This window comes from Odocoileus virginianus, chromosome 10, assembly GCF_023699985.2.
Source record: "Odocoileus virginianus isolate 20LAN1187 ecotype Illinois chromosome 10, Ovbor_1.2, whole genome shotgun sequence".
NCBI classification, from domain to species: Eukaryota; Metazoa; Chordata; class Mammalia; order Artiodactyla; family Cervidae; genus Odocoileus; species Odocoileus virginianus.
Window position 1 is genome coordinate 49,860,995 of NC_069683.1, and position 25,154 is coordinate 49,886,148.

At 43.7% G+C, this 25,154-nt stretch overlaps 1 protein-coding gene across 6 annotated transcripts in view; it reads left to right on the forward strand.

The window, feature by feature from the left end:
• The first annotated feature begins 388 nt into the window (after positions 1 to 388).
• The window catches only part of CADM1 (cell adhesion molecule 1), a 342,992-nt gene continuing 318,226 nt past the window's right edge, over positions 389 to 25,154 (forward strand). For all 6 annotated transcript variants that reach the window (XM_020897634.2, XM_020897649.2, XM_020897666.2 and 3 more), the window contains exon 1: positions 389 to 554. In XM_020897634.2, the coding sequence (XP_020753293.2) occupies positions 422 to 554 (133 nt within the window). In that variant the 5' untranslated portion in view covers positions 389 to 421. The remainder of the gene's footprint in view (positions 555 to 25,154) is intronic.

The window sequence follows — 25,154 nt, forward strand, 5'->3', positions numbered from 1 at the left end:
GGGAGTCTCCCAGGGAGATTTTCGTCGTCGGTCTCCTGGAGCGACGGCTATAAACATTCCTAATAAAGGTGTACAGGAAGCTAGACCCCGCCCCCGGAGCTGAAGCCCCTTACGAGCCACGGGCCCAGGAGAACACTTTTTCCTGGATCCGGGGGAAGCGAAAACGAATTTTAACACACACATATTTGCATACGCCCCTCCCCCTGGCTCCGCCCCTAGGTGGCGCGGGCGCGCCGCCGAACGCCAGCGCCAGGGGGCGGGGTGGGGGAGGGGGCGAGTCCTCCGAGAGCCGGGTTCGGCTCGCGGCGACGTGATTGGTCGTCCGGGACTCCGCCTCCAGCGCATGTCATTAGCATCTCATTAGCTGTCCGCTCGGGCTCCGGAGGAAGCCACCGCCGCCAGTCTGAGGCAGGTGCCCGACATGGCGAGTGCTGTGCTGCCGAGCGGACCCCAGTGTGCGGCGGCGGCGGCGGCGGCGGCGGCGGCGGCGCCTCCCGGGCTCCGGCTTCGGCTTCTGCTGTTGCTCCTCTCTGCCGCGGCACTGATCCCCACAGGTAGGTGTGGGCACCGGCCCGTTGACCCCCTAAATCTCTTAAGGCGCTCCAGTGGCCGTAGCCATGGAGGGGGGAAACGTTTCCATGACAACCTTCCCCCACTTCCTAAATCGAAGGGAGTGTGGAGAGAAAACTCAGGGGCTGAGATGGAAAGGGTTGAAGGGATCAGTAAATACCCTCTTTCTTGCCCAGCTCGGTGCGAATTAGAGCCCTTGGGATGGCTGCACCCACACCTTTCCTCCCCTGCTCGGTGCGGAGTGCAGTGAGAATGAGGGGCCCCGGGGGCTAGAGAGTATAGGGGAAGGGGATGGATCGAAGGCACCCCCCGCAAACCTGCCGGACCCTCCCAAACTCGTTGCCGTCCCCGTAACTTGCAGGTCTTTCCGCCTTCCAGGACTGCCCATTCGCCCCCACCTCTCCAGCGGGCCCCCCATTCCCCATCCCCGTAACCTCCCCACGGCCGACTAGCGGCCGCCTCCTGAGCGGTTCCTCACTGGTCCACAGGACATCCCGACTCATCTGGTTTGATCGCTCCCGCTTTCCCCGCGCTTTGCCTTTCCTCCCCTGTCCCCAACCGCTCGCCCCTCGTGTCTCCCTCCAGCCGGATCGCGGCCCCCCCGCCCCCTCTGCCCGGCTGCGGGCTTCCTTGGCCGGGCTCCAGGCAGGGAAAGTTCCCCGGGCCCGGCCCCATGCGGGGGTGGGGGCGGTTGCTGTCTCCGCCTCTGCGGGCAGAAGCGGGAGTCCGCAACCCGCCTGCCCCACGGCGTCCTCCGCTGCGAGTAGGGACACCGGATTTCCAGCCCGCCTGTCATTTTCGGCAGCTCGGGGGTGGTGGAGGGAGCGTTCGCGGCCTCTGCGGCCAGTCCGGCACCCTGCGGGCCTCCCGGCGCCCTCTGTGTGCGGAGCCGTCTTGGGAATTTGCCCAGGGGCGGCTCTGCACGCCCGGCTCCTTCCCTGAAGACGCCGAGCACTCGGCGAGGAGCACGCTGTGTGGCTGCCCGTGTGCGCGGCGCGTTGGCGCGGTCGGGAAAGAAGAGGGCAGTGTTTGCTTTTGCTAACAAAAGGGAGCCGGAGCTCTTCCCCAGCGGAGAGCCGAGCTGTGCTGCACCCTGCCTCCCCTTCCCGCCACCGCCGCGCTCCGCGGCCGCGCGGCGTCCCCGCGCCCCTGGCCGCCCGCCGCGGGCCGGGAGCCGGGAGCCAGGACTCCCCGGCTCAGGGCCGTGGGGGCGGGGAGGTGCTGGAGGGGCTGCAGCAGGGCTTGGCGCCTGCAAAGCCCCTCCTCACAGCTCGGGAGCCGCAGGACCCGCGAGCAACAAGTGGCGGAGGACATCGAGAGCTCAGCCCCCACCTGCGGAACCCCCACCAGGGCGGGTGCAGCTCTGGGGGCCACGGTGCGGCTCCTGGGGCGCCTCTCCACTTGGGCTGTGCCTTTTGTTTACACGCCAGAGGACACACAGTTACGTAAACACCGCAGGAGACACACTGTAGGAAATGGGGAGATCTGCGGGGCACCAGCTCTGGATTTGGGGGAATGCCGGGGTGCTTGCTCACCCCACTCCCGGGACAGGTCTGCAAGGGAGCTCGGCTTGCGGAACCTATCGGGGATCCATTGGGGTGGAAATCTGGCGGCAGCTTCAGTTCCAGAGCTGAGGATTTTTTCGACCCTGCCACTGTCTCCGGATGTTGTTTATGTGTTTTTCCACTGTGAATTCTTAATTTATGAGTTACGAGATAATTGGGTTCAGCCGATGCCGTTGTGGTTACAACTTCATTTCGGGTGATGTCTCTAACTGGATGGGTTCAATAAAATGTTCTGAACGAGATCCCTCTGCTGCTGCATTGTAAAAAGCGCCAGTGCTGTTTAAACGTGAGCGTGAGTACAGGCTCAGTAACTGGCGCATAATAAAGGCAACAATAGACTTGTATTGGCTGCAAAAAAAAAAAAAAAAAAGGTGGGGTGGGGGGAGCGCTGGCCAGGGATATTGCTTTTGGACTAAAAATGGGAGCCGTGCAATGCCGCTTGGCCGCAGAACGGGATCAGATTATACCTCCTCTGTCCAGCCTGCTCATTGAAGGCTCGGGGTAGTAGCGGCAGTACTATATTTTTAAGTATCTCGCTGTAAGAAGTTGCCTTCCCCAGCGAGGGCTGTATGCTGACTTGGAAAGGAGCGGTCTGGAGCTCAACCGTGCATGTCAAAGCTACAAGAAAATTCTGTTGCCAGTTACCATGGAAGCAGCTTCTTGCTCTTGTGTACATCCCTGTTTGTACCCTGGTTATCAGATTGTGTTCAAATTAGAAAGTAATTGGGTTTGATTTGTAGTGAGGGGATGAGACAACTTTCTTTAAATCTTTTTTCTTTGCTTTTAATGTGTATTTTGGTGCTCAGTTTGAGAAGGGGTTTTGGCCTAACCCCAGGTCCTAGACCTGGAGATTAGATTTCAGGTGGGGACCCAGGGACTTCTCTTCCTTACTCTTCTTTCTTTAAGCTTTCTCTGAAGTCTCCAGTTCCTACTCCAGGGTTAGAGAAACCTGTTGGCATTGCCTTTGAACTTCATTAGGCTGTTTCATTCACAGCCTCACTGGGGTAGCCGTCCAGGGCTGTTGTGCAGTGGGGTCCTGGTTCTGTCTTCCCCTGTAACCGAACCCACGTATCCCCTGGAGAAAATCTCCTTCCTGTGGTGTTTGGAAGAAATGGATGTTAATGGAATGCAGCTAAAATGGGATCATCAAAGTCACTCAGTGTAAATCATGCCCGTTAGGTTTGGGTTGCTGGCATGCTGTTGTTTTTGACCCTCAGTGAACCCCCGGTTGGTCACCCTCCATTTCCCTTTTCAGCTGTAGAAAGGATGGCCAATGGGTGGGGGTGTGTAGTCTGCTGGGGAGCCCAGGGGCTGAGTTTTTGCCTGTCGCAGCCTGTTGGGGCTTGTGTACCGAGGGTTAGGGACTTTACAAAAGTGCCGCCCTGCTATTGTAGCCGTTCCCTGCATCAAATCCCATAGCCGCGGGAGGGACTCACACTCGTCTGTGATGGCTTTGATAAAATACCCCTCATTAATGCCACTTTATATTTACACTGTGTCACTGGGGACGCACAAGGCTTCATTTAGTGACTTGTGTGACGAGACAAGCTTGCATTATTTGCCTGGGACATTTTGGTGGAACAAGAGACCCATTGAGCAATCTTTTGAAATGAACAAATACGGAAAAAGGGGGGAAGAAAAGAGCAGGCAGTGCTGCGGAACAAAGAGCTTTATTCATATGGATGTTGTACATGCTTTATCCAGTTTTCCCCAATGGCCCTCCTGGGACAGGGGAGTGGGACGGGGAAGAAGCCAAGGCAGGACCTTGGCGCTTCCTCTCTGGTTTCCTGACTTCGTGTTCTTATCCGACTTGGTCCTCGGCTCCCTGGACTCCCTGACTGCTCTGCTCAGCTCGCTCGGCTCCCTCTAAAACCCCCGAAGGTAATGGTTTCTTGGGTCTAAAAGGGAGATTTTGAAATCCTTTCTCCCAGCTTTGAATTTAAGCGGAAGAAAGTGGAAGCTACCTGTTGAGATGGATGGTTGTTGGTGGATATATCGGTTGAATGGAAAGAGATACCACTTTTCTATGACATGTGTCAGAAAGTGGTTGATAGTGACTGTCAGACGGGTAAGAGGTCTTGCAATTATAGCATTAGCCTTATTATTTATTTTTAAAGAAATGCTTTGAAAACTAAAATCCAAAATTTTCATGATCATGAAAGGTGCTTTTGGAGTTTTCGGTGCCTTTTGCCCACACCTGGTATGTTTTGGCCTTAAACATAAGTTTTTTTTTTTTTTTTTTTTTTTTTTGGCCTATATTGCTAAGTGATTTTCAGGCTTTAAAAACTTTATAATATTGCTGTGAATATAAACTCAATCTCTTGCTTTCTGTATGTGACATTTTGATACATAACTGGCCACTTAGAATTTACATTTTAAAAATGGTTTTGTGTGTGCCTTCGTGTTAACAAAAGGCCCATTTTTATGCAGGGGAATCTCTTAAATTGGGCCAAACTAATCAATGCTATGATTTGAATGGAAATTTACCAGCATATGAAGAAATTTTATAAGAAATACATCCAAAGGATTCAAATATTGTATCTCTTTCTTGGGCAGGATAGTACTGACCATCACGCTGGGCATTTTTAACAGAAAATCCAGGACAGAAAGGAGAAATCACACAGCGACATCTGTTGCAGTATTGAAAATTTGCTGCTTTGAGTTGCAAGCAATTAGTCCCATTTAAGCACCTAACGGTATCAGTTAGCCTGTGTGTGTGTGTGTGTGTGTGTGTTTTTGTGTACTCACACAAATATGTATATAGCCACATGCATATGTGTATATATATCACTTACACAGAAGCTCACCCAGTATTCATAGTCATATTTAAAATTATTTAATAGAAACTTGTAACATTTTAATGCAAGGTTCTTTTTGTTCATATCACCTGTTGAGGAAACAAAGAGTCTTACAGTCATGGAATTTTGGAAAGGAGAAAGGTATTAGAAATCATCGGTAAAATCTCATTATTTTGCAGTGTGGCGGCCAAAGCCCAAAGAAGGAAGGACCACTGAACTGAGGCTCAGTTAGCTGTGCTTCCTGGACGAGGAGCTGGTCTCCTGATGTCCAGCCTGTGAACTGTCTCTCCCATCGAGGATGTCCAGTAAAGGATTTGCATCGTGGGTTAGCCAGTATCGTTGGTAGGAAGAGTTTGTATTCTGAAGGCAACAGGAATAATTGTTGTTCTCGGTAATAAACTAATGGATCAGAGGTGTAATCTCTGGGCAGAAAGAACCAGTTTTTGGTAAGGTTGTCTGTGGTATTGACAAGTGAATTTGAAACCTGTGGACTTTATCTGCAGCCACCACGTGAACGTTGTTCAAAGCACCTGCGGAGGGGAGAGCGCTGGCTTTGTATTGCGATCCTAAGTCAGGTGTGTGAAAACCAGGCTTCACAGAAGCTTCAGCTTTAGACTTTTAAGCTTCAGTTTTGTCATTTCAAGGAGTAATGTTAACAGTAGAACTGGTTCCATGTAACTAAAGAATAAAGGAACAGCCCTTAAGAACAAAAAAGGCATCTTTGATTTTCTTACCAGGTACTTGTCCTTTGCATTAAGCCTGGGACAAAGCTGAGAATTTCTTAAAGACAAAAATTATATTATTGCTGCAAGATGACCTTTTTTATTTTGATTGTATTTTCTTTTATTTTTTTACTTTATTATGGAAAATTTCAATTGTACACTAAAGGAGAACGAATGCCATATTAATCCTCTGTGCAAATCATCCGGTTTGATAATTATTTACCCATGGTCCATCAACCTTCTGTATACCTCCTCCACATCCCAGGTAATTTTTAACAAATCCTGCATATCCTACCAGTTCTTCCACAAATTACTTTAGAACGAATCTCTTTAAGATACGGCTCTTTCTGTACACCCGAAAGCATAGTATCATTAGCTGAGTGTACATTTTCTCCACTGGTGGAATTTTTGCCCTAGTCTTGCTGCACCCAGGAAGCTGGAGTGAAGGCTTGATACAGTAGGTAGAAGCTGAGGCAGGCAGTAGAGAAGCCAGAGCATGATTACTGCCTGCGCTGAAGAGACCTTTTCCTGTGGTTTGGTTTATTTTGAGCAAGGTTTTGTTTGGATCGGATAAGATGAGTTTTATTGTTGTGTAAATATGGTTGTGTAAATATGCAGTAATTGTAGCTAATCCCTCAACTGTGGCAAGCTATGGAAATCACCCTTGGCAGATTGGCCATTTCTAGACTTTCTCATAATGAATACTCTGCATCGGAAGACTTCTGCAGAAAAGGCTATTTTAGTTCGATGGCTGTGAGATACCCTCATTCAGTATATTTTTCTTTAAATGTCTCCGTGGTATAAATGCCTTGGCGTTTTGTGAATATATGGCTTAAAAGAAAAAAAAGTTTTTTTGGATTAGCTAAGTGCTAATTTCAGCTTGTATTCTGTAACTGAAATGATCACAAAATGCCTTCTTTGGTGTGGGAAACCCATTCGGAGCTGTAAGTATTTGGGCTTTGTTTTTGTAGAATGGGGGTACTGGATGGTAGGAAGAGAAAATGTTAACTGCTTTTACTTCTCGGTATTTGTCCATTAATTTAAAATGTTAATTAAAAATTTCAGCTAGAAATGTTTGAATATTTCGGTGTTAATTTCGGAACTTTTTTGGTTTCTCGGAAAACAGGTTGGTTCCATTTTCCAAGGTTCTTGAAATGTGAGGGTGTGTGTGTGTGTGTCCTTTATTTAACTTAATTTTTAAAATTATTTTTTATTGGAGTATTGCTGCTTTATAATGTGCTGTTTTCTGCTTTACAGCAAAGTGAATCAGCTATACGTATATCTGCTCTTTTTTTTTTTTTATTTCCTTCCCATTTAAATCACCGCAGAGCATTAAAGTAGAGTTCCCTGTGCTAACTAATGAGTAGATTCTCATTAGTTATCGTACGCAGTGTGTGTTTGTCTTTTAAGAGCTTCTTACTCCAATGTTTTTAATGTAGACTATAAATCTGAAGCATTTGGGTTTTTGGTTTCCAGCCAAACAACTAATTACACATGAGATGTTTTGAGGGGGGGTGTTGGAGCAGCCTTGGCCAGGTAAAACCCACCTCCTGTACCCCTTTTCTGAGTTGGCTTGGGCACCCGAAAAGCACAAAGGAATGCCTACATTCAGGGTTTGGGGAGCGCCACCAAAATCGAATAAAAAGCCTTTGTTTGGAAGCCATCAATGAACGAAGGAACCCACTGGAATGTTTGTAATTACAAGTGGCACCTCCTTGTTTAAATTTCAGAAGCCACAGTTTCTTTTTCAGAGATTTAGATTGCAGGTTCTAGCCAGCAGCTGCTGTTGTGGTTAATGGGCACTTTCTCTTTGAAGATCCTCCAGCGCTGGTTCTCAAAAGCTTTGGAGCAGTTGGCCTTGAACTAGGGTTAGAAGAAAGGGAGATGGAGGTATTTATATACATGCACAGCAAAAGTGACATGTGGCCTTTATTATTACTCAAAAGAGGAACTTGACGGTAAGGTTTCCAGAAAGACGAACAGGAAGGAAAAAATCTATTATGACTGACAGGTGTCTTGAATGGGGTGATTATCTTATTAGAGATGTGGGGTGGGGAAAATTTTTTCTTCTAGTAGATGTTTTACTGGAATATAGTCATTTGACCCAACATTTTGATCTAGATATTTCAGAAATGTTAAATAGGCTTGAAATGAAAGTGCTCTGATACATATTTAAATGCTACTCAGTGTTTGAAGTTGATATTCTAGTGACATGGACTTTTAAAAATGCCTAGAGTAAGTAGCTTGCTCTTGGCAGTCTCCCGTGGTAAGGTAGGCAGGCACTCTAAATCCTCTTGAGCCATCCCGCACTAGACAGCAACGTCAAGTTAGAATTAAGTTATGAGGTCCCCCGAGGGGGCAGGGAGGAATCTGCCTAAAAACAAAAGGTTCCCAGGCCCCATCTCTCCTACTGTCTGTGGCACATCTCCACTTGGCTAGCAATAATCTAGAAGTTAACATGTCAGAAATTGAACCTTTCATCCTAGGTCTCAACTTTCCTCAGAGTCTCTAGACTGCCAATGAATGATATCATTGTCATCCTGGTCTCCAAGGCCTTGAAATTTGGAGTCTTCTTTTTCTCTTCCTTAGCTTTCATCCTTGGACAGAAACAAAATGGGATAAAATGGGGCTGATTATTTCTCTACTATATTTTCGGGAAGCCTCAACATCCTCTCCAGACCATTCTTTACTAGCAGAAGCTCCCTACTGACTTCCCTTCTCCCAGCCTCTGTGAGTCAGAATTTAAGTCCACCTTCCACAGCTCTGGGCTTCCCTCATGGCTAAGTGGTTAAGAATCCGCCTGCCAAAGCAGGAGACGTGGGTTCGACCCCTGGGTTGGGAAGATCTCTGGAGAAGGAAATGGCAATCTACTCCAGTATTCTTGCCTGGGAAATCGCATGAACAGAGGAGCCTGGTGGGCTACAGTTCACAGGATTGCGAAAGCGTTGGACACGACTTAGCGACCAAACAACAACAACCGCAGCTGTTATTTTTTCCTGGACAGGATCATGACACTGCCCTAGCAGAAAACCTAATCTCAAATTCTTGCTCCTCGCACCAGATTCAGAATCCACACTGTTTTGTCTTTAGGTTGTTCCTTCCTCAATTGCTCTTTCACTCCTTCTCTAACTGCCCTCGTTTCTTATTACTTTTCAGCCCAATCCTGATGAGACTGGAAGACTGGTGATTCTCCAGTGAAACCGAGGAAGAAAGTGGTTCCACTGATAAGCCTTCAGCTGGTTGCCTTTGCATAAATCTACTCTCTGTTCAGTTTTTCTCTTAACTCTTTTGGATTATAATTGTAGGATGGCTGAATCCCCTTGCCCACCTTGTGAATAAATCTCTTTTCCTTTGCATCTTCCAGTTTAACTAATATGTGCTTATCTAAAATGTATGCCACCACAGACGTTTCTTTTTCTGCTTTACAGGTGTAGACATGACTCTTATTTCGTTCCAGTAAGCCACAGTGTGTAGATATTATCACCAATATTTTAATGAAAAATTTAAACCTTAGAATGCTGAAAGTGTATTATGCCTATTTGGCAGTGCGTGTTGGAATACAGACATTTACTATAGCTTGAAAACAGCGTAATTGAATTAACGGATTATAAGCTGGCTAAGTTAAGATTTTTGGGCAAAATGTTAGGCCTTGAGGAGTTGAAGACTTTGGAAGAGTCAGAGTCGGGGGGGCCTCGGCTGGAACTGCTGACCTGGCCCACATGAGGTCAACCCCTCTGAAGATTCCACAAGATGCAGACTTCGAGGAGCAACGGGTGCTCATGCTTTTGGTGCTGTGTCAGTTACTAAGAAGTTCCTACCCAGGGAGCCAGAAGGAAATGCACTAAAACCCAGGTCTTTGCAACTGTACAGTCCTGGAATTTTCCAGGCCAGAATCCTGGAGTGGGTAGCAGTTCCTTTCTCCAGGGATCTTCCCAAACCAGGGATTGAACCCAGGTCCCCCTCATTGCAGGCAGATTCTTTACCAGCTGAGTCACCAGAGAAGCCCAAGAATACTGGAGTGGGCAGCCTATCCCTTCTCCAGGGGACCTTCCCGACTCACAAATCGAACCGGGGTCTCCTGCATTGCAGGTGGATTCTTTACCAGCTGAGCTACCAGGGAAGCCCAGGTCTTTATTAGCTGACACCTTAAATAACGTTGACTTTGGGAGTAGCACTGCCTTTCTAAACACAGGCTTCTCCCTCTATCATGCTGATCACATTTTAGTTGATTACATCCAGGGTGAATTGTTACTGGCTTAAGAAAAAAAAAAAAATGAAATGTTTGTTTCTCAGCCTAACTGCTAAACTTGTTATCTGAAGGGTCTTTTCAAAGCTTTTATCTGATACGAATATCTGCCACGGTTCTTCTCTTATTTCTTTTTTCCTCGGCTGGTGTCCTGCCCCTGCAGAGTTCAGTTTTTGCTACTGGAAGGCTTTACAGCAAGAGAATTCAGTGATACGAACACTTGATTATCATGGAGTATTTGGGGACAGTCTTGGGAGAAAAGGTTGTATGTCAGATGTGGTATGTATTTGGCTGTTTGTTGATTATCAGCCTGGGATAAGCCGAGCCTTGCAGAGGTTACTACTGAGGTTACTTCTGAATAGAAGAGGACCTTGCTTCTTGCAGAAACACTTAAATAACGAAAGCTTCAAAGATAGGGAGGGAAAAAACAAGTTAATTCAGTCCTAAATTACTGCTCAAATGGTTTTATCTCTGAGGTTTGAATAGAGATTAGCTTAAATGACACCGAACTTCACTTTTCCTTTTGCATATCTTGTGCACATCATTGTGAAGAGACCTTTCTTTTAGTTTTGTTAGTAATCACATGAATGTTAGTTGCTGTTTGTTTCCTCTTCTTGAAGCAAATCTCTCTATCTCTGGGCCGGGTTGGCAAGAAGAATATGCGGCCGGTTTAGGTTACAGAACTGTATAAACCTAGTGCTTTGCTTATGTGCTAAAAACAGCCTATCTTACAGGGTGTTACAAATAAAATAAGATCACAGATATAAATGTTCTTGACAAGGAAGTATTTTATATATATGGCTTTTATTAAAACAGCCATGGTTTAGTGATGGGCGTTATGTTTCTGGCTGCTATTACTACTAATCACGTTTGTAAATCCCTCACACATTTGAGACTATTGAAAAATTCTGTGCTGAAAGGATTAATTCAGGATGTAGTCAACTGTCTCTAAGGTGAAACTGAAGAATAAGGTGACAGTAAGATTAAGATCCCACCCAGAGTTGAATACTTTTTGGAAGTAAATACAATTATCCAGTTACCTTGGAGAAATAGTGATTGTGATCTCAAGTTTTGGGGACTTTTAATACAGACACGACTTTGTGATTTTACTTACTCCTTATATTCTATATATTACATTTAAATCAAGAACTTTGCATTTCTGTAGCTAACCCATAAGGCACTTGGTAGAAAAGTGAGAATTTAAAAATTATTGTGAAATCAAGTTTTTATACCAGGCATTGTCTTTGGTGCAGTCATCGTGGGGTACGCTGACTCCTGATGGATATGGTTGCATTTTATTTTCAATTTTTATTTTGAAAACTGTCAAAACCACAGGAAAGTAGAAAGTATAAGGAATGCTTGTACACTCCTTGCTTAGTTCATCAACTGTCAACATTTTGCTCATTTGTTTTATCTCTAGCTCTCTAAATAATGTATCCACATATCTTTTTTTTCCCCCTGAACCTTGTGAAAGCAAGTTGCAGGCATAGTAACATGTCATCTTGAATACTTCAGCATGAGATTCCTGAGAATAGGAACATTTTCCTCCTCAACCTCATTGCATTCAAGAAATTTAATATTCACCTTTGTTATTTGGGCTTCCCCGGTGGCTCAGATGGTAAAGAGTCAGCCTGCAATTCAGGAGACCCAGGTTCAATCCCTAGGTCAGGAAGATTTCCTGGAGAAGGAAATGACAACCCATTCCAGTATTCTGGCCTGGGAAATCCCATGGACAGAGGAGCCTGGTGGGCTACCGCCCATATGGTCACAAAGAGTCGGACATGATTGATAGCATTATTATTTAATGTCTAGTCCATATTCAGGCTTCCCCGGTTGTCCCATTAATATTCTTTATCTGTGTTTCTTCCTCCTTCCTGATCTAGACTCCATCAGAGATCACATATATTGGATATGGTTTTCATGTCTCTTTTTTTTCCAATTTTTTGTTTTTTTGGTTAAGATTCTTTGAAGAAGTGTGTGTGGGGGCGATGTCTTTCATGGCACTGACATTTTGTTGAGTCCAAATCTGCTGTTTTGTAGAATGTCCCATGGTTCTATGGATTGTTTTCTTGTTTCCTCATAGTTTGATTCAACTATAAGCAAGAACATTGCACAGCTGGTGATGCCCACTTTTTAACATCACATCAAAAGAGACATAATTGTACTTTGTCCTGATTTTCGTGCCGACAGGTTTGATCCCTTGGCTAACTGTATGTTTAATCACTTGGTGGAAGTGGATTTACAGAATTTTCCACTTTTGTCCCTTTGTCATTAATAAGTAATTTGTGGGATATTTTGAGATTGAAGATTCTGTTCTCAAACAGTTCGTCTAGTGGTTTTAGCAGCATTGATAAACCTTGTCTAAATCAAGTATTGCACCAGTGTTTACAAAATTATATTTTTTCTAATTGTTATTCCCCTGCCTTGGGTAGAAGCTTTCTTGAGTAAAGAAGAGCTTGCCTTACCCCCATTCTATCTCTCTCTTAAACCAGAACAGACTCATAAATAAAAAAATTAATGTGATGATATTTCCTTTCCATCAAATTTGGCCAGAGAGAACCCCTTCTTTCTGATTCTTGTATTCTTTTGATTTATGTCTGTTGATTTTTAAGATCTTTCTTATTTTAGGTCACAAGAAGATGTCCAAGCTCACCTTGTCTTTTCCCTGTTCCGGATCTGGAATCAGCTATTTACCCGAGAAGTCATGGGTCCTTTTAGTGAGTGTGTGAAAAAGCGAAACTGTAGCCAACCAAGCTCCTTTGCCCATGGAATTTTCCAGGCAAGAATGCTGGATTGGGCAGCTGTTCCTTTCTCCAAGGGCTCTTCCCCATCCAGGGACTGAACCTGGGTCTCCTTCATTGCAAGCAGAGTCTAAGCCCTGAGGGAAGCCTCCTTTTAGTGGAGAAATGGCATTTAGATACCAAAGAGTTGTTTTCATTGCAGTTGACTTGTTTCAGTGAACAGAACTAGGAGATTACATGTATATTTATTACTATATAAATTTCATGTATCTATCTGTATACATTTTAAATTTATATTTGTTTATTTAAATGATGAGTTCATACTGATGTCTTCAATTCTAGTGTAAGACTAAGATTTTTTCTTCCTTTCTGTCATTCCTTACTTGTATTTTTTCCCCGTAGTGTGAACCTTGGTTCCTAGCCGTATCAGTGTCTTAACATTAATGCAAAAATAGTTTTGGAATTACTCCACAGAGAACAAGGTAAACAACAAAACTACCAAGTGAAGCTGAAGATTTTTGCCGTTCTTTTTGCCTTTAAAATAGATTCTTTCCACCTTTGAAGGTTGGCGATCAGAGTACTGTGTTCACAAGTTCACAAGTTAGTTCCTTCTACGCGTGTGTGTGCATGCGCGTGCATGCATGCACGCATGTGTGTGAGATCAGTGAGATGTATACTTAGGATCGTTAGTTTCTGTTTCTATTCAATGGTAGTGCTTTACCTATCCTTTCTGATTTAGTTTTTTATGTTGAGTATATAAAGTATTACCATGGCTTGAAAATCAAAACTGCATAAAAAAGTGTCACTCCTTTCCCTGTATTTTTTGGCCCATTCCCACTCATCTTCCTGTAGTAGCCAGTTTCATTCTTCTAGTGTATTTTTCCTATTTTCCTTTTGAAAAAAATAATAAGTAGTGCTGTCCTTTGTTTTCATACTTTTTCATGAACCCTGTTGACGTCTGCCTATAACAGCTTCTTATTTGACATATCCTGGCTTCTCTTATTAATTTGATGATTTACCCCCATTTGGCTTTATTTTACTTTGGAAGCCATTTTTCTTTATTTTACTTTATTTTATTTTACTTTGGAAGCCATTTCTCTCTCTCTCTCTCTCTCTTTTTTTTTTTTTACTATATTCATATCTTTTCATTTCTTCCTTCTAGGGTATTAGTTCTTTTTGAATAGTCAGAAGAATTCTGTATCTATTTTTTTCAATTAATTCACCAAATTGCTTGTAAGAAAATAGGGACTGCCCCTTTTTTAATACTGCAGTATGTGTCTGATGTTTAATAACTGTGCCTACTTTGCTTCTCAGCAATCATCATTTACCCTTCTCCTCATCCAATAAACTGGCAAATCTATGACTCAAGTCCCAGTGCCCCAATTCTTCCTACGTCCCTTTTTTTAAAAAGGTTGTTAACAAAACTCTACTTACTATAAAGTAAGTAAACACTTTACTTACTATGAAGTGCATAACCTGTTGCATCTAAACCTTTAGATCATGATCCAAAGCTGCCCATTGAATATCTCATTTTGATATTCCACAGTTATCTCAAATAATATTAATGACAAAAGAGCAACTATTACTTAGTAACTTTATTCATGAAATTTAATCCCTACTGTCACCCTGGAAGTAGTTAATCTCTCTTGCTTCATTTTACAGATGAGGAAGCTGAGAGGATAATAATAGGTCTCTTGCCCAAGAGGCACAGGTAATAAGGGATAGAACCAGGTCTGTCTTCAAAACCCATCATTTTAAACATTCAACTACATTTTCCTAAACCTCAAGATGTCTAAAACTGAACTTAGCATTTTTACTCCCTAAACCTCCTGCTGTCCTATATTTTCTATCCTGATGGAGATTATCACTGTCCACCCGATGAGTTAAATGAGGCTGCAAGACATCTTAGAGTACTTCCTCCTTCGCTGCCCTTTCTCTCTCTGTTAGTAACTAAGTCTTGCTTATCTCTTGCATTCACTCTTGTCAGTTTCACCACCACTGTCTTAATTTACCCATATCCTCATTCCACAGATGAGGGAAGTAGATTTAAATGGATCTAACAGTCCCTTCAGAGAAGGCAATGGCACCCCACTCCAGTACTCTTGCCTGCAAAATCCCGTGGACGGAGGAGCCTGGTGGGCTGCAGTCCTTGGGGTCGCCCAGAGTCGGACACGACTGAGCGACTTAGCAGCAGCAGCAATAGTCCCTGTAGGGCCTCCCAGGTGGCCAGTGAGAAAGAATCTACCTGCCAGTGATGGAGATGCCGGTTTGATCCCTGGGTTGGGAAGATCCCCTAGAACAGGAAATGGCACCCCACTCCAGTATTCTTGCCTGGGAAATCCCATGGACAGAGGAGCCTGGCGGGCTACAGTCCATGGAGTCGCAAAAAGAATCAGATATGACTTAGTGGCTAAACAACAACAATCCCTTAATTGGTCTGTTTACCTGCAGTCTGATCCTCTCTAATGCATCCTTTACACTGCTTCTAGGAAGATCTTTCTAAAACACGCATTAGATCGTCACTTTCTTGCATGAAATCCTGAAATGTTTTCTTGGCATCTTGCAGAGGGCGCTTATGCTCTTCCTGCCTGGCCACAGAGCCCTTCATCACTTCTGTCTTCTTCTCAAGCGCACCTCTTGCCAGCTCTGCACAAGCTGTTCTTTCTTTAGGATTTGCTTTAGGAGCTACACACTGTGTTCTTTGCTTAACCAAAGTAAATGTGTCCTAGATACGCCATGCTCTCTCAGGCTTTTTATATGTCACCTCCTCCAACTCGAGCACTCTTACCCAGACGGCTGATTCCTACATATCTTTCAAGATCAAGCTCCCAATTTCTCAAGGAAACTTACACGACCTCTCAGGTGGGTTAGGTGCCTTTTCTTTGTGTCCCTCTTCTCTACTTCCTTACGGGCTTTCCCAGTCTTATCTTCTTTCTTCCTGTCAAACATCCCTTTCCAAATCGCCCCAGGTTCCATCTCTTTACCAGTGTGTTTCATGCTTGTCCAACTTGTTTTCACCAGCACGCCTCTCTCTCTGGTCTTCGAGGTCACAAGGTTTCAATCCTGTGTATACATAAGACCCAAATGCAGTGCTGCTTTTTCAAATCTTAGTGTGCTTTCCAGCCTGAAAGTAATATTTTCCTTCAACTTCTGTTACAATTTCTCTAGCCATCTCATAATATTAAACACCTCTTATATTATTAGGCTTTCCAGGTAGTGCTAGTGGTAAAGAACCTGCCTGCCAATGCAGGAGACTTAAGAGATGTGGGTTCCGTCCCTGGGTTGGGAAGATCCCCTGGAGGAGGGTGTGGTAACTCACTTCAGTATTGTCTGGAGAATCCCATGGACAGAGGAGCGTGGTGGGCTGCGGTACAGTGGTTCGCAAAGAATTGGACAGTACTGAAGTGACTTAGCACACACGCGCATTATTGTATGTTGACATGTGTCCATAGATATGTGTTTCCCAGCCTTTCTACAGGAGGGACTATTTCTTACTCATAAAGGCATAGAGTGAATGCCCTAGACACGGTATGTGCTCAATAAACATTTGTTAAAGCTGTGAATGAATAGAGCTTCCCTAAAGAATCTGCCTGCCATGCTGGAGACCTGGGTTCGATCCCTGGGTTGGGAAGATCCCCTGGAGAAGGGAATGGCAACCTAATCCAATATTCTTGCCTGGGAAATCTCATGGACAGAGGAGCCTGGTGGGCCATAGTCCATGGGGTCACAAAGAGTTGGACAGGACTGAACAACTAACACTTTGAAAGCTATGAATGAATTGGAAATTAGATATCCATTAGCCATGAAGTCATATCTAGCCCTGCATTATAAATGTGAGCAGAGAATGTGGTGATAATAATTCAGTCTTGAAGACCAATGTAAAGATGCATCACTTCAAAGGTGGTTTATTTACTCACTGTTTTCCTGTTGTTGTTCAGTTGCTTAGTCTTGTCAGAGTCTTTGTAATGCCATAGATTGCAGCATGCCAGGCTTCCCTGTCCTTCACTGTCTCCTGGAGTTTGGTTTTCCTGTTATACAATCTGATTTCCAATATGTATATAGCCTATTTTTTTCTCATTTGTCATGAATACTGGTAGTTGGGATTTAGAATTCGCACTAGGCCTTTGTGTATGAATTTAGTGTATGTCTAATTATCAGTTTTTAGAACTGTAATTCTTGGGAGAAGTTGTTCTCTCATGATGGATGAAGGGCTGTCACAGTCTGATGTTTTCATGGCCTGAAGGACTGACTTCTGGTGTGTCTGTTCAGCCTTAGTTGTTGGGTGGTCCTTGGAGGCAATTAGATACCAGCCCCAGTAAGAGGACCTCTTCCCATGTACTTGGTCACTGTATAGTCCTGGTGTGGCTGGACGTGGTGTCAGTGCTGAGGCTATAATGGCACATTAGAGTCGCAGCAACAAACCGAGAAACTTCTCTCTGAGGCCGTCTGCCTAACCCTCGGCCCCTCGGTTTTCATGAGAATCTTGTCTTAAAACAGATGCATTCTCAGGAGAGGCATGGTGCATATAGGGAAATTTAAACCCCAGGGTAACAGTTTTCCTTGTACCATAATAAAGATATATGTGGAGTCAGTGACTTCAGGATCAAAAGATGGATCACAGTTGTTGGATCAAACATGAGAAATGGCTTGTTGCTGTGTTTTAAAAAAAATGAGATGGGTAAGGCAGTCTGTTTTGTGGAGATGTTTCCATTATTTATGTTACTGTATAGTTGTGCTAAATAAGACTATGGCAAAAATTAAACTTACAATAAAGTTAATTGCCTTCAACTGCTCTAGTTTTAGACAGAAAGATTTCCTGTTGTTCTTCCATGGAAGATGGGAGAGATTTCACATACAGGCAGACGGGGAGAGAGTTTCCTAACATAACCTTTTAATTTAGGGGAAGTTTGGAGTTTGTTCTTTACTGTGAATATAGAGGTGGAACCCACTCTAACCAGAGTTTATTGCTGTAATATTTTTTAAATGCATTTGTGACACTGATATATCTGTGACCTTGTCGAGGTGTTTTTGAAGGGGAGGGGGTGGCTAGCCTTTTTCTCACTGTCATAAGTGATGTCTGCTCAATAACTCTAACTTCCTGACAGTATTGGGAGGGGAGGAGGACCTATCGTAACTTGTTTTTATGGCCTATTTCTAAAGTGTTTCCTTCATATTCACATCCATCCATTTAGACTTGTCTTCTCCCTGCCTAAGGCTTGCATTGAGCCTCGTCTGTGTTTGGTGCTTTAAATACTTTGAATTATGGAGAATCGTAGCATTTTATCGATGCTTCCCTTGTAGCTGTCTAGCTCTGTATTGTCTTAGGTTACACAGCTTGCATTTCTTAGGCATTGTGCATGGATTATTGCAATTAGTTGAGGTTTTGAGTGGAATGACATATCTTCCTTGATTTTGTGCCATTTGCCATTTTTCCTTTCTTAGTAGACATTTTTTCAGGGATTGCCTTCTTAAGAAATCCTTCAAGGTACAGGCATTAAACCCTTCCTTTCCACTATAAATCTTGGTAAATATATCTTTATCACTGTGACCTACTGTCAAGTTAATAATGATGTGATAGCAATGTTCACGAAAAATTGTATCTTTGAAATACACATTTTGTCAGTGTGTTAATGTATAGTGTATGATTGGTATTACCCAAGAAAAAGAAAAGATTAGTAAATCAGTTTCTTTTAGCTAATGCTTCAAGCATCCTATTTAAAAACAATTGCTTCTAGGTCCTGTTGGCAGGATTGGTTTTTTTGGTATTCTGGTCATTTGCATGAAAACAAGTTGATGATTCTTTAAATAACCACCACCTTCAGTCTTCTTTTCCTCTTGAAATGTTATTCCTCCAGGATTGTATTCCATTCATACAATAGCATGAATCTGGTCTGGAAAGTTAGAATTTTAGGCTAACATAGTAAACAGAACTTTTCTTCACCTTTATTTTTTTTAAACCAGAAATGATGTCTCATTTTCATATTAATTTAGCCATGATTACATCCCTTTATCCCTGTTTTATAAGATGAGTGCTACAGTTATGCTTTAATAGAATATTTTTCAAGGTCTTAGTATTTTTTTTAAATGAGGTCATCACCTTGAAGATTTTGACCTGAACTTTTCATGAACTAAAGGAGCAAGAAAAGGATCGACTGAAAAAAAAAAAAAAGATGAATATATAATCTACTTATAATGGAATAACTGATGAGAGTTAAATTCATTTTATAACATTTATCTGGTGCTAGTTCACAGAGCACTCTACTGTTTCAGTAAGAGAAGCCTCACACTTATATGTTGGATCTCTGTAGGAGTCCCTTTGAGACAGTGTTTCACTCTTTTAAAAAAGGTATGAAAACTTCAAGCTCTAAACAGAATGAGTCCTTCAGATTCAAAACAACAAGGCTGGAGAGAATGACGCCCCAGATCCTGAGGTTACAAGCAGGCTGAGGACTGCTCATCCACCTCATCTTTCCTTTCCTCATATTCTCTTTGGGGGCCCTGAAGGTGTGATTGTGGCCACAGGAGAGAACTGGATAAGAAGCTGAGATTGCAGGTCACTCATCTCTGTCTTAACTTCAGAGGGCTATAAAGAAGGGAACTAACATGGAGTTGGGGTGTTTTTGGCTTTTCATTTAAGTAAAGTCTTGAAAACACAAGGAGAACTTCCATCCAGAAAGAGGTAAGGAGAGCACGTTCCAGGCTGAGGGCGAACCACGTGAATATAGGCTTGCAGTCAGGAGAGCGAAAATGGCATGTGAGAGGTGGAATTAGCAAAAGATAGCTGGGGGCCAGATTGTGGAAAAACTTTGAATGCCAAATTTAGATTTAATTCCAGAGGTCACTGGGAACTATTCAAGGGATTTTGAACAGGGAAGTAATGTCAGACTGGTGCTTTAGGACTGTGAATCTGACAGTGGTTTGTGATTAGATTAGAAATGAGAGATTGGTTGGGGTATAATAGTTCAAGTATGACTTTATGAAAACTTGCATTAGGGCAGCGGAGGAAAAATGGAGGTGGAATTGACCAGAGAATGGGAATTGAGGGGGAGTGAAGACTAGAAATGAAGAGGCATGTTTTGATTTTGAACTTGAGTGGCTTAGAAGAATGGCTCTTCCAATGAACAGAAATAAGAGTCTTAACGGCAGGTTTAGTAAGGGAAGACAACGAGCTTGGTTGTGGACGTGTTAAACTTGAGCTACCGTTAGAACATAGTAGAGATTCTAGAAGGTCATTTCAAATATGGTACTTGAGTTTAGAAGAGAAGTTGAAAGTCGTCTGTAAAGAGTCCGTCGCTGAATTCTATATGATGCACTCTTTCAGTTACTTCTTTGATGACACATGTGCCGAAATGCCCGATGAGTGCCATTGTGTTAGGGGCTGGAGAGGAATGTATGCAAGGTCCTGAAGAGGATCGTAGAGGTGGAACCTTGAGGAGAGTCTGTTTTTAGGGGACAGGGAAAGGATAAGGAACTGTAATGAGCTAGTCAGGATAATGCTGTGAAAGGAGAAGGGAGCTGTAGGCAGGGTTGATGACCGTTTGTTAACTAAGTTGCTGAAGAGACTTGAAGGAGAGAGGATCTTGGAAGTGAATGAACTCTGGGGAGGGGGTGGTATACGAAGGAGAGTAGCCCAGATGTGGGAACACTTATTCCCGATTCCAGCTTTTTGGACTGGAATGTACTGCAGTGAGTCCGGTCCTCATTGTATTTACAGCAGTCCATTGTATTTACAGGGTACCGGGGGCTGTGAGAGCCTGCTCAGTCTGTCCGTAGAACTTGAAGGGCTTCATTATGATTCTGGAGGTTGTGATGTTGCATAAAAAGCACATTAATGAACCTCATGGTTGTCGTTGTTTTTCACGTAATGAATGACAACTTTGGCAGGTTTAAGCAGGGAGGCAGAAGAGACGGAAGCTGCGTTTCTGGTAGTGTGCTGCTTTAACAACCACCACCGGGGAACGAAAACAAATCCTAGTGTGGCGCAGGGAGCACTTTCAGGAAGGCAGGAAGAATCTAGGTCAGCTCACCGGCAACTCCTGTTCTTTAGGTAGATGAATGTTTGCTACCCTGGCTTTCAACATGCAGCGTGAAGTCCAGAAAGACTGGGCATGGTTCTTTAGAGCATTTTAGTCAGTAGCGGGTCACGAATTAAATTGATATGTGGGAGCATTTTGATTTACAGTTGACTAGTGAGAGTGTAGCTCAGGCCTAATATGGCAGCCTGCTGAGTTGTCATCTGCATTTCCTTAACTCTTCCCTGTGAACGATAAATCCTTATGGGATTTTTGCATACTACTTTCAGGGCATGATGTGTCTCCTCCTTTAGGAAGAAGGATCTGAAAGGAACTCGCTGTAGCAGTGGAGCTCTGATCTAGCAACTTGAGCCTCTTTTCCAGCCATGTGTCTCCAGCGCTTTTTGGTAGAACTTTCTGTGATGCTGGAAGGATCCTGTAATCTGCTGACCAGTGGTGTAGCCACTGGCCATCTGTGACCACTGAGCACTTGAAATGTAGTTCCTGTCACTGAGGAGCTGCATTTTTAGCATTCTTTTTAATTTTAAGTGATTTACATTTAAATAGCCCCATATGGCTTGTGGCTCCCATATTGGACAGCATAGCTCTAGACTGAAAGGTAAGAAGCCAAATTCTCGTGCTTACTGTTATTGTACAGAGGTTGGGAGAGGGTATTACCATTCACTCCAAATTCAGTAGATTCATATTGAATCATGGATTCAGCTGTTGTGGGTCTCCAAACTGTGCATTTCCTCTGCTCGCTTTTCATACCTAAAAGCTTCTGGAATATCTCAATTGTCCTTTCTTCATCTGAAGAATTATCCCTTTTGGCCTTAGAGGGGTGTAACTTATCTAGTGCCCAGATTAATAGCTCTAGCTTTGTCCTTAGAAAGCGAAATCGTGAAGGTTACTGTTACACAACTGTACTGCCATATGCCAATTCACATTGTTATCTTTTTTTTTTTTGGATGATGCCAAAAGTGAGTGAAATGTGAAAAAAACATTATTCATTTTAAATAGTTTTGACTGCCAGGTTAATGTGGCTCTTAAGCAGAGCTTCATGAGATCTGGCCATAGTAACTGCTTTTAACTTGATTTAAAGTTCTTAAACATTCTGAATTGCTTCACCTAATCTTTTTATACTGAACGTACAATTTTCAGGCTCTTTTTTATTTTCAAATCCATAACTGACAGCTGCTCAACACCTCATTCAAATAGTTTTAAGAGTTTTAGAGAAAAGTTGCGACAGCCTGGATTTACTGACATCAGTTGGATTGAGATATTGTGGATTTAAAGATGATAGAAAGGGAGAAAGAAAAATATGAAATAATTATTGCATGTTCACTGCTTGCCCAGTGACAGTGATTTGAAGCCTAATAACGAACCAAACTGAGAGATTAGCAGAAGGACGTTGGAGTTAACTTTAAAAACCTAACATTAAAAATGAATATTCCATTTGGAAACAGAATTTTCACGTGTGGTCCCATTCATTTTATAGAATACTGATGCACAGAAATGCATATATACCAAAAACTCACCACAAATTTTTTCTTGAAATATATTCTACAGATTCTGAGACTAAACTCCTGAAAGGAGTGAACTCTTTAGAAGAATCTGTGATGGCTAGTGCACAGCTATATTTCTCAAGTGAAATTGACCATTTTATAGGAGAAACAGAATCATAAGTTTCCCACCTTTACTTCCCATGACAAATGGAACCTACTCCACGACTCACCTCAAGAAGGCTGTGTGCTATAGTGAGTATAGAGAAGCTTCAGGGTGTGATGTTTGTCTAAGAGTTAAAATTAATGTGACTTTAAATTTTGTCCTCAGCCTTTTAAGTAAATACTGCATGCATATCTGTGTGGGTTGTGGGTGTGGATGCGGGTATGTGTATCCCCTACTATGTGCTGGACTCTGATATAACTACTAGATTTACAAGGGTGAATTATATAGGGCTTCTTTGCTTCAGAGACTTATATTTCAGATTCTTATGCAGGAGATAGTAAAACTAACAATGCTTTGTGCTTAGAAATGTAACAGACATTGTTTGGGAGTACTGTATAAGTATGGAAGAGAAATTCTTACACTCAGTTTGGAGACTTAGAGTCAGGAAAGAGTTTGAGAGGTCCTTGAATTAGATCTTGAAGGAACAGTAAGAGAGAGCCTTGTGGGTGGTATTAGGAATTTTTCCAGGTAGAGAGATGACATGTGGACAGATGTCGCAGCATCAAAGATACGGGGTATTCTGGGAACTGCATAGTTTGGCATGGTCAGGGGGAAAAAGCCTTCGAGGGTGCAGCAAAAAGTGAAGCTGGAGAAGGCACATGGGAATCAGATTCTGAAGGATCAACTTAGTGATAATGAGGAGTCAAGGCTTTGTCCCAGGGAGTGTGTCAGTGGGGGTGCAGAAAATCTGATTGGCTGTGCGTGGAATGGAGGGGGGATTGGAAACCAGAGGTAGGAGAGCAGTTAAGGAAGAGCTGTGGGACGGCAGCTGGGATTATGAGGGCTTTTTAGCTAAGGTGTCTGCTGCATAGTTTGGGAGGAATTGGTTTCAGGATATTTTGAAGAGCATAGAATTTCATGACTGAACGAGGAGTGAGAAGAGGGGGAATTTAGACGAATGCTGACTTGGCCACCTAAATGGGTGATAGATACACTACCCAAGATAGGAAGTTTAGAAGGTGGACAGGGTTGGGAGTTGAAGATGCTGTGCTTAGCTTTGGAGGCAGCTGTGGCATGTCCAGGTGGAGACCTCTCCTGTACTTGTTTGGAGCCGTGGCCATGATGAGCTCTCCTAAGATTGGATAAGGAGAGAAGAGGCCAGAACCTGAGGGAACATCAACATTTAAAGGTAGACAGAAGATGATGTACCAGGGGCAGGAATGAAGAAGGAACTGTCAAATTTTGAGGAAAACCAGCCAAGGCTTTTGGGCTCCAAGAGGGAAGGGAGTTCTAAGAAAGAAAGAGAAGCACTCTCAAATGCTACAGGGGGGTCAGATTGTGTAAAGGAAGCTGTTCATGGACACAACATGTAGGTATGTACAGGGAAGCTCAGTCTACAGTTTTGGTGCTGAATGAGTGTGGAAACCGGGTAGCAGTAGGTGAGGCAAATGGCGAGTGCGGAATAGGAGTACAGAATAGGAGAATAGATACGTGTTTTAAGAAATACAGCTGGTGAAGCTAGGGTGAGAGAGGAAGAAGGGGAAATAAGGAGATGTAGGATTGAGGGAAATTTAAATATATATATATATATTTAAATTGGGAAGACTTGAGATGGTTTATGTAAAAACCAGAGGGATAGAGAACATGAAGTGGAAGTGATCACTGAAGGAAGGAGGGCCATGATGAAGGCCAGGATGGGATGGGGGGGCCTTGATTTGGAGAGGAAGAGGGAGAGAGAGCGTTTGTCTTAGGATGGAGGTAATGAGAAAGCCTTGAGAAGAAGTATGGGTATAGGCTGCACTGTTTGTGGAGGAGCTGAGGACCCAAGAGATGGAGGTTCTCTTTGGGAAAGTTGGAGTCCATGTTGTGTAAACTTGCTGACGTTGGATGTGATACTGACCAGGGTTCTTGGCCTTCCCCCAAACAATAGAAATTGGGTTAGAGGCCAGACCAGAAATTCAGGCAAGGCTCTACTGGGGCTTCTGAGGCTGCAGGAGGGAGCAAAAACAACTAACAGGTTCCCTTTCTTGCTCCTCAAAGTGGGGTGAGCTGGTTCCTAATATGGGGTGAGGGTAGGGGTATGTCCAGGGGTTAGGCCAGAGGGGCCCATTCCTTTGGTGATGCTGAGTGCAGGTGGCATGTGTAGTATCCTGTTTTTGCTGCAGTTCTTCAGAAGGGGTGGTTGGGTCTTTGGCCTTTTTGTATCTTGTTGCACAGAATTTGCCCCAGCTGCACAGGTGTGCGGTTATTTATAGACCCTTAGAGTTTCATTGTATTCTGTTGCTCAAGGAGTTGTTTGTTGAGATGCAAGCACAGCAGCAAAGGGCTCCAGGTCCTGGGTCCCAGCCTGTCTCAGATGGAGCTGCAGGGAGACATGGGAGGGTTTGAAAGTCCCTCCTGGGGTGAGGTGGGGGCTGCTCAGATTATGGAGAACACTGGCTGTGGGTGGCAACCTCACATTGCAGTGACCTGGCCACAGTCCCCCTGGCCTCTCCTGGGCAGCAGACTGAACCCTCCTCTTTCCCAGACAGACACTTTGCCCCGAGGAGTCCTTGATTCTTCTCTTTTAGAGGGTGGCGGATCATTATATCATGATCATTGAGAGCCCAAGGGACTTCAGAGGGCAAACAGACTAGCCTTCCCATCTTATAAGTCAGGAAACTCAGGCTCAGAAAAATGAAGTGATTTGCTCAAGTCCAAGGCCAGGACTGAGCGCCAGGCTCTGACCTGCAGCATGGGGCTCTTTTCTGTACCCTTGCTGCCTCCTTGATAAGGATTATGAATAAATTCCACGCATTGTAAATGCCCTTAATATGCTGTTATGGGGGCTTC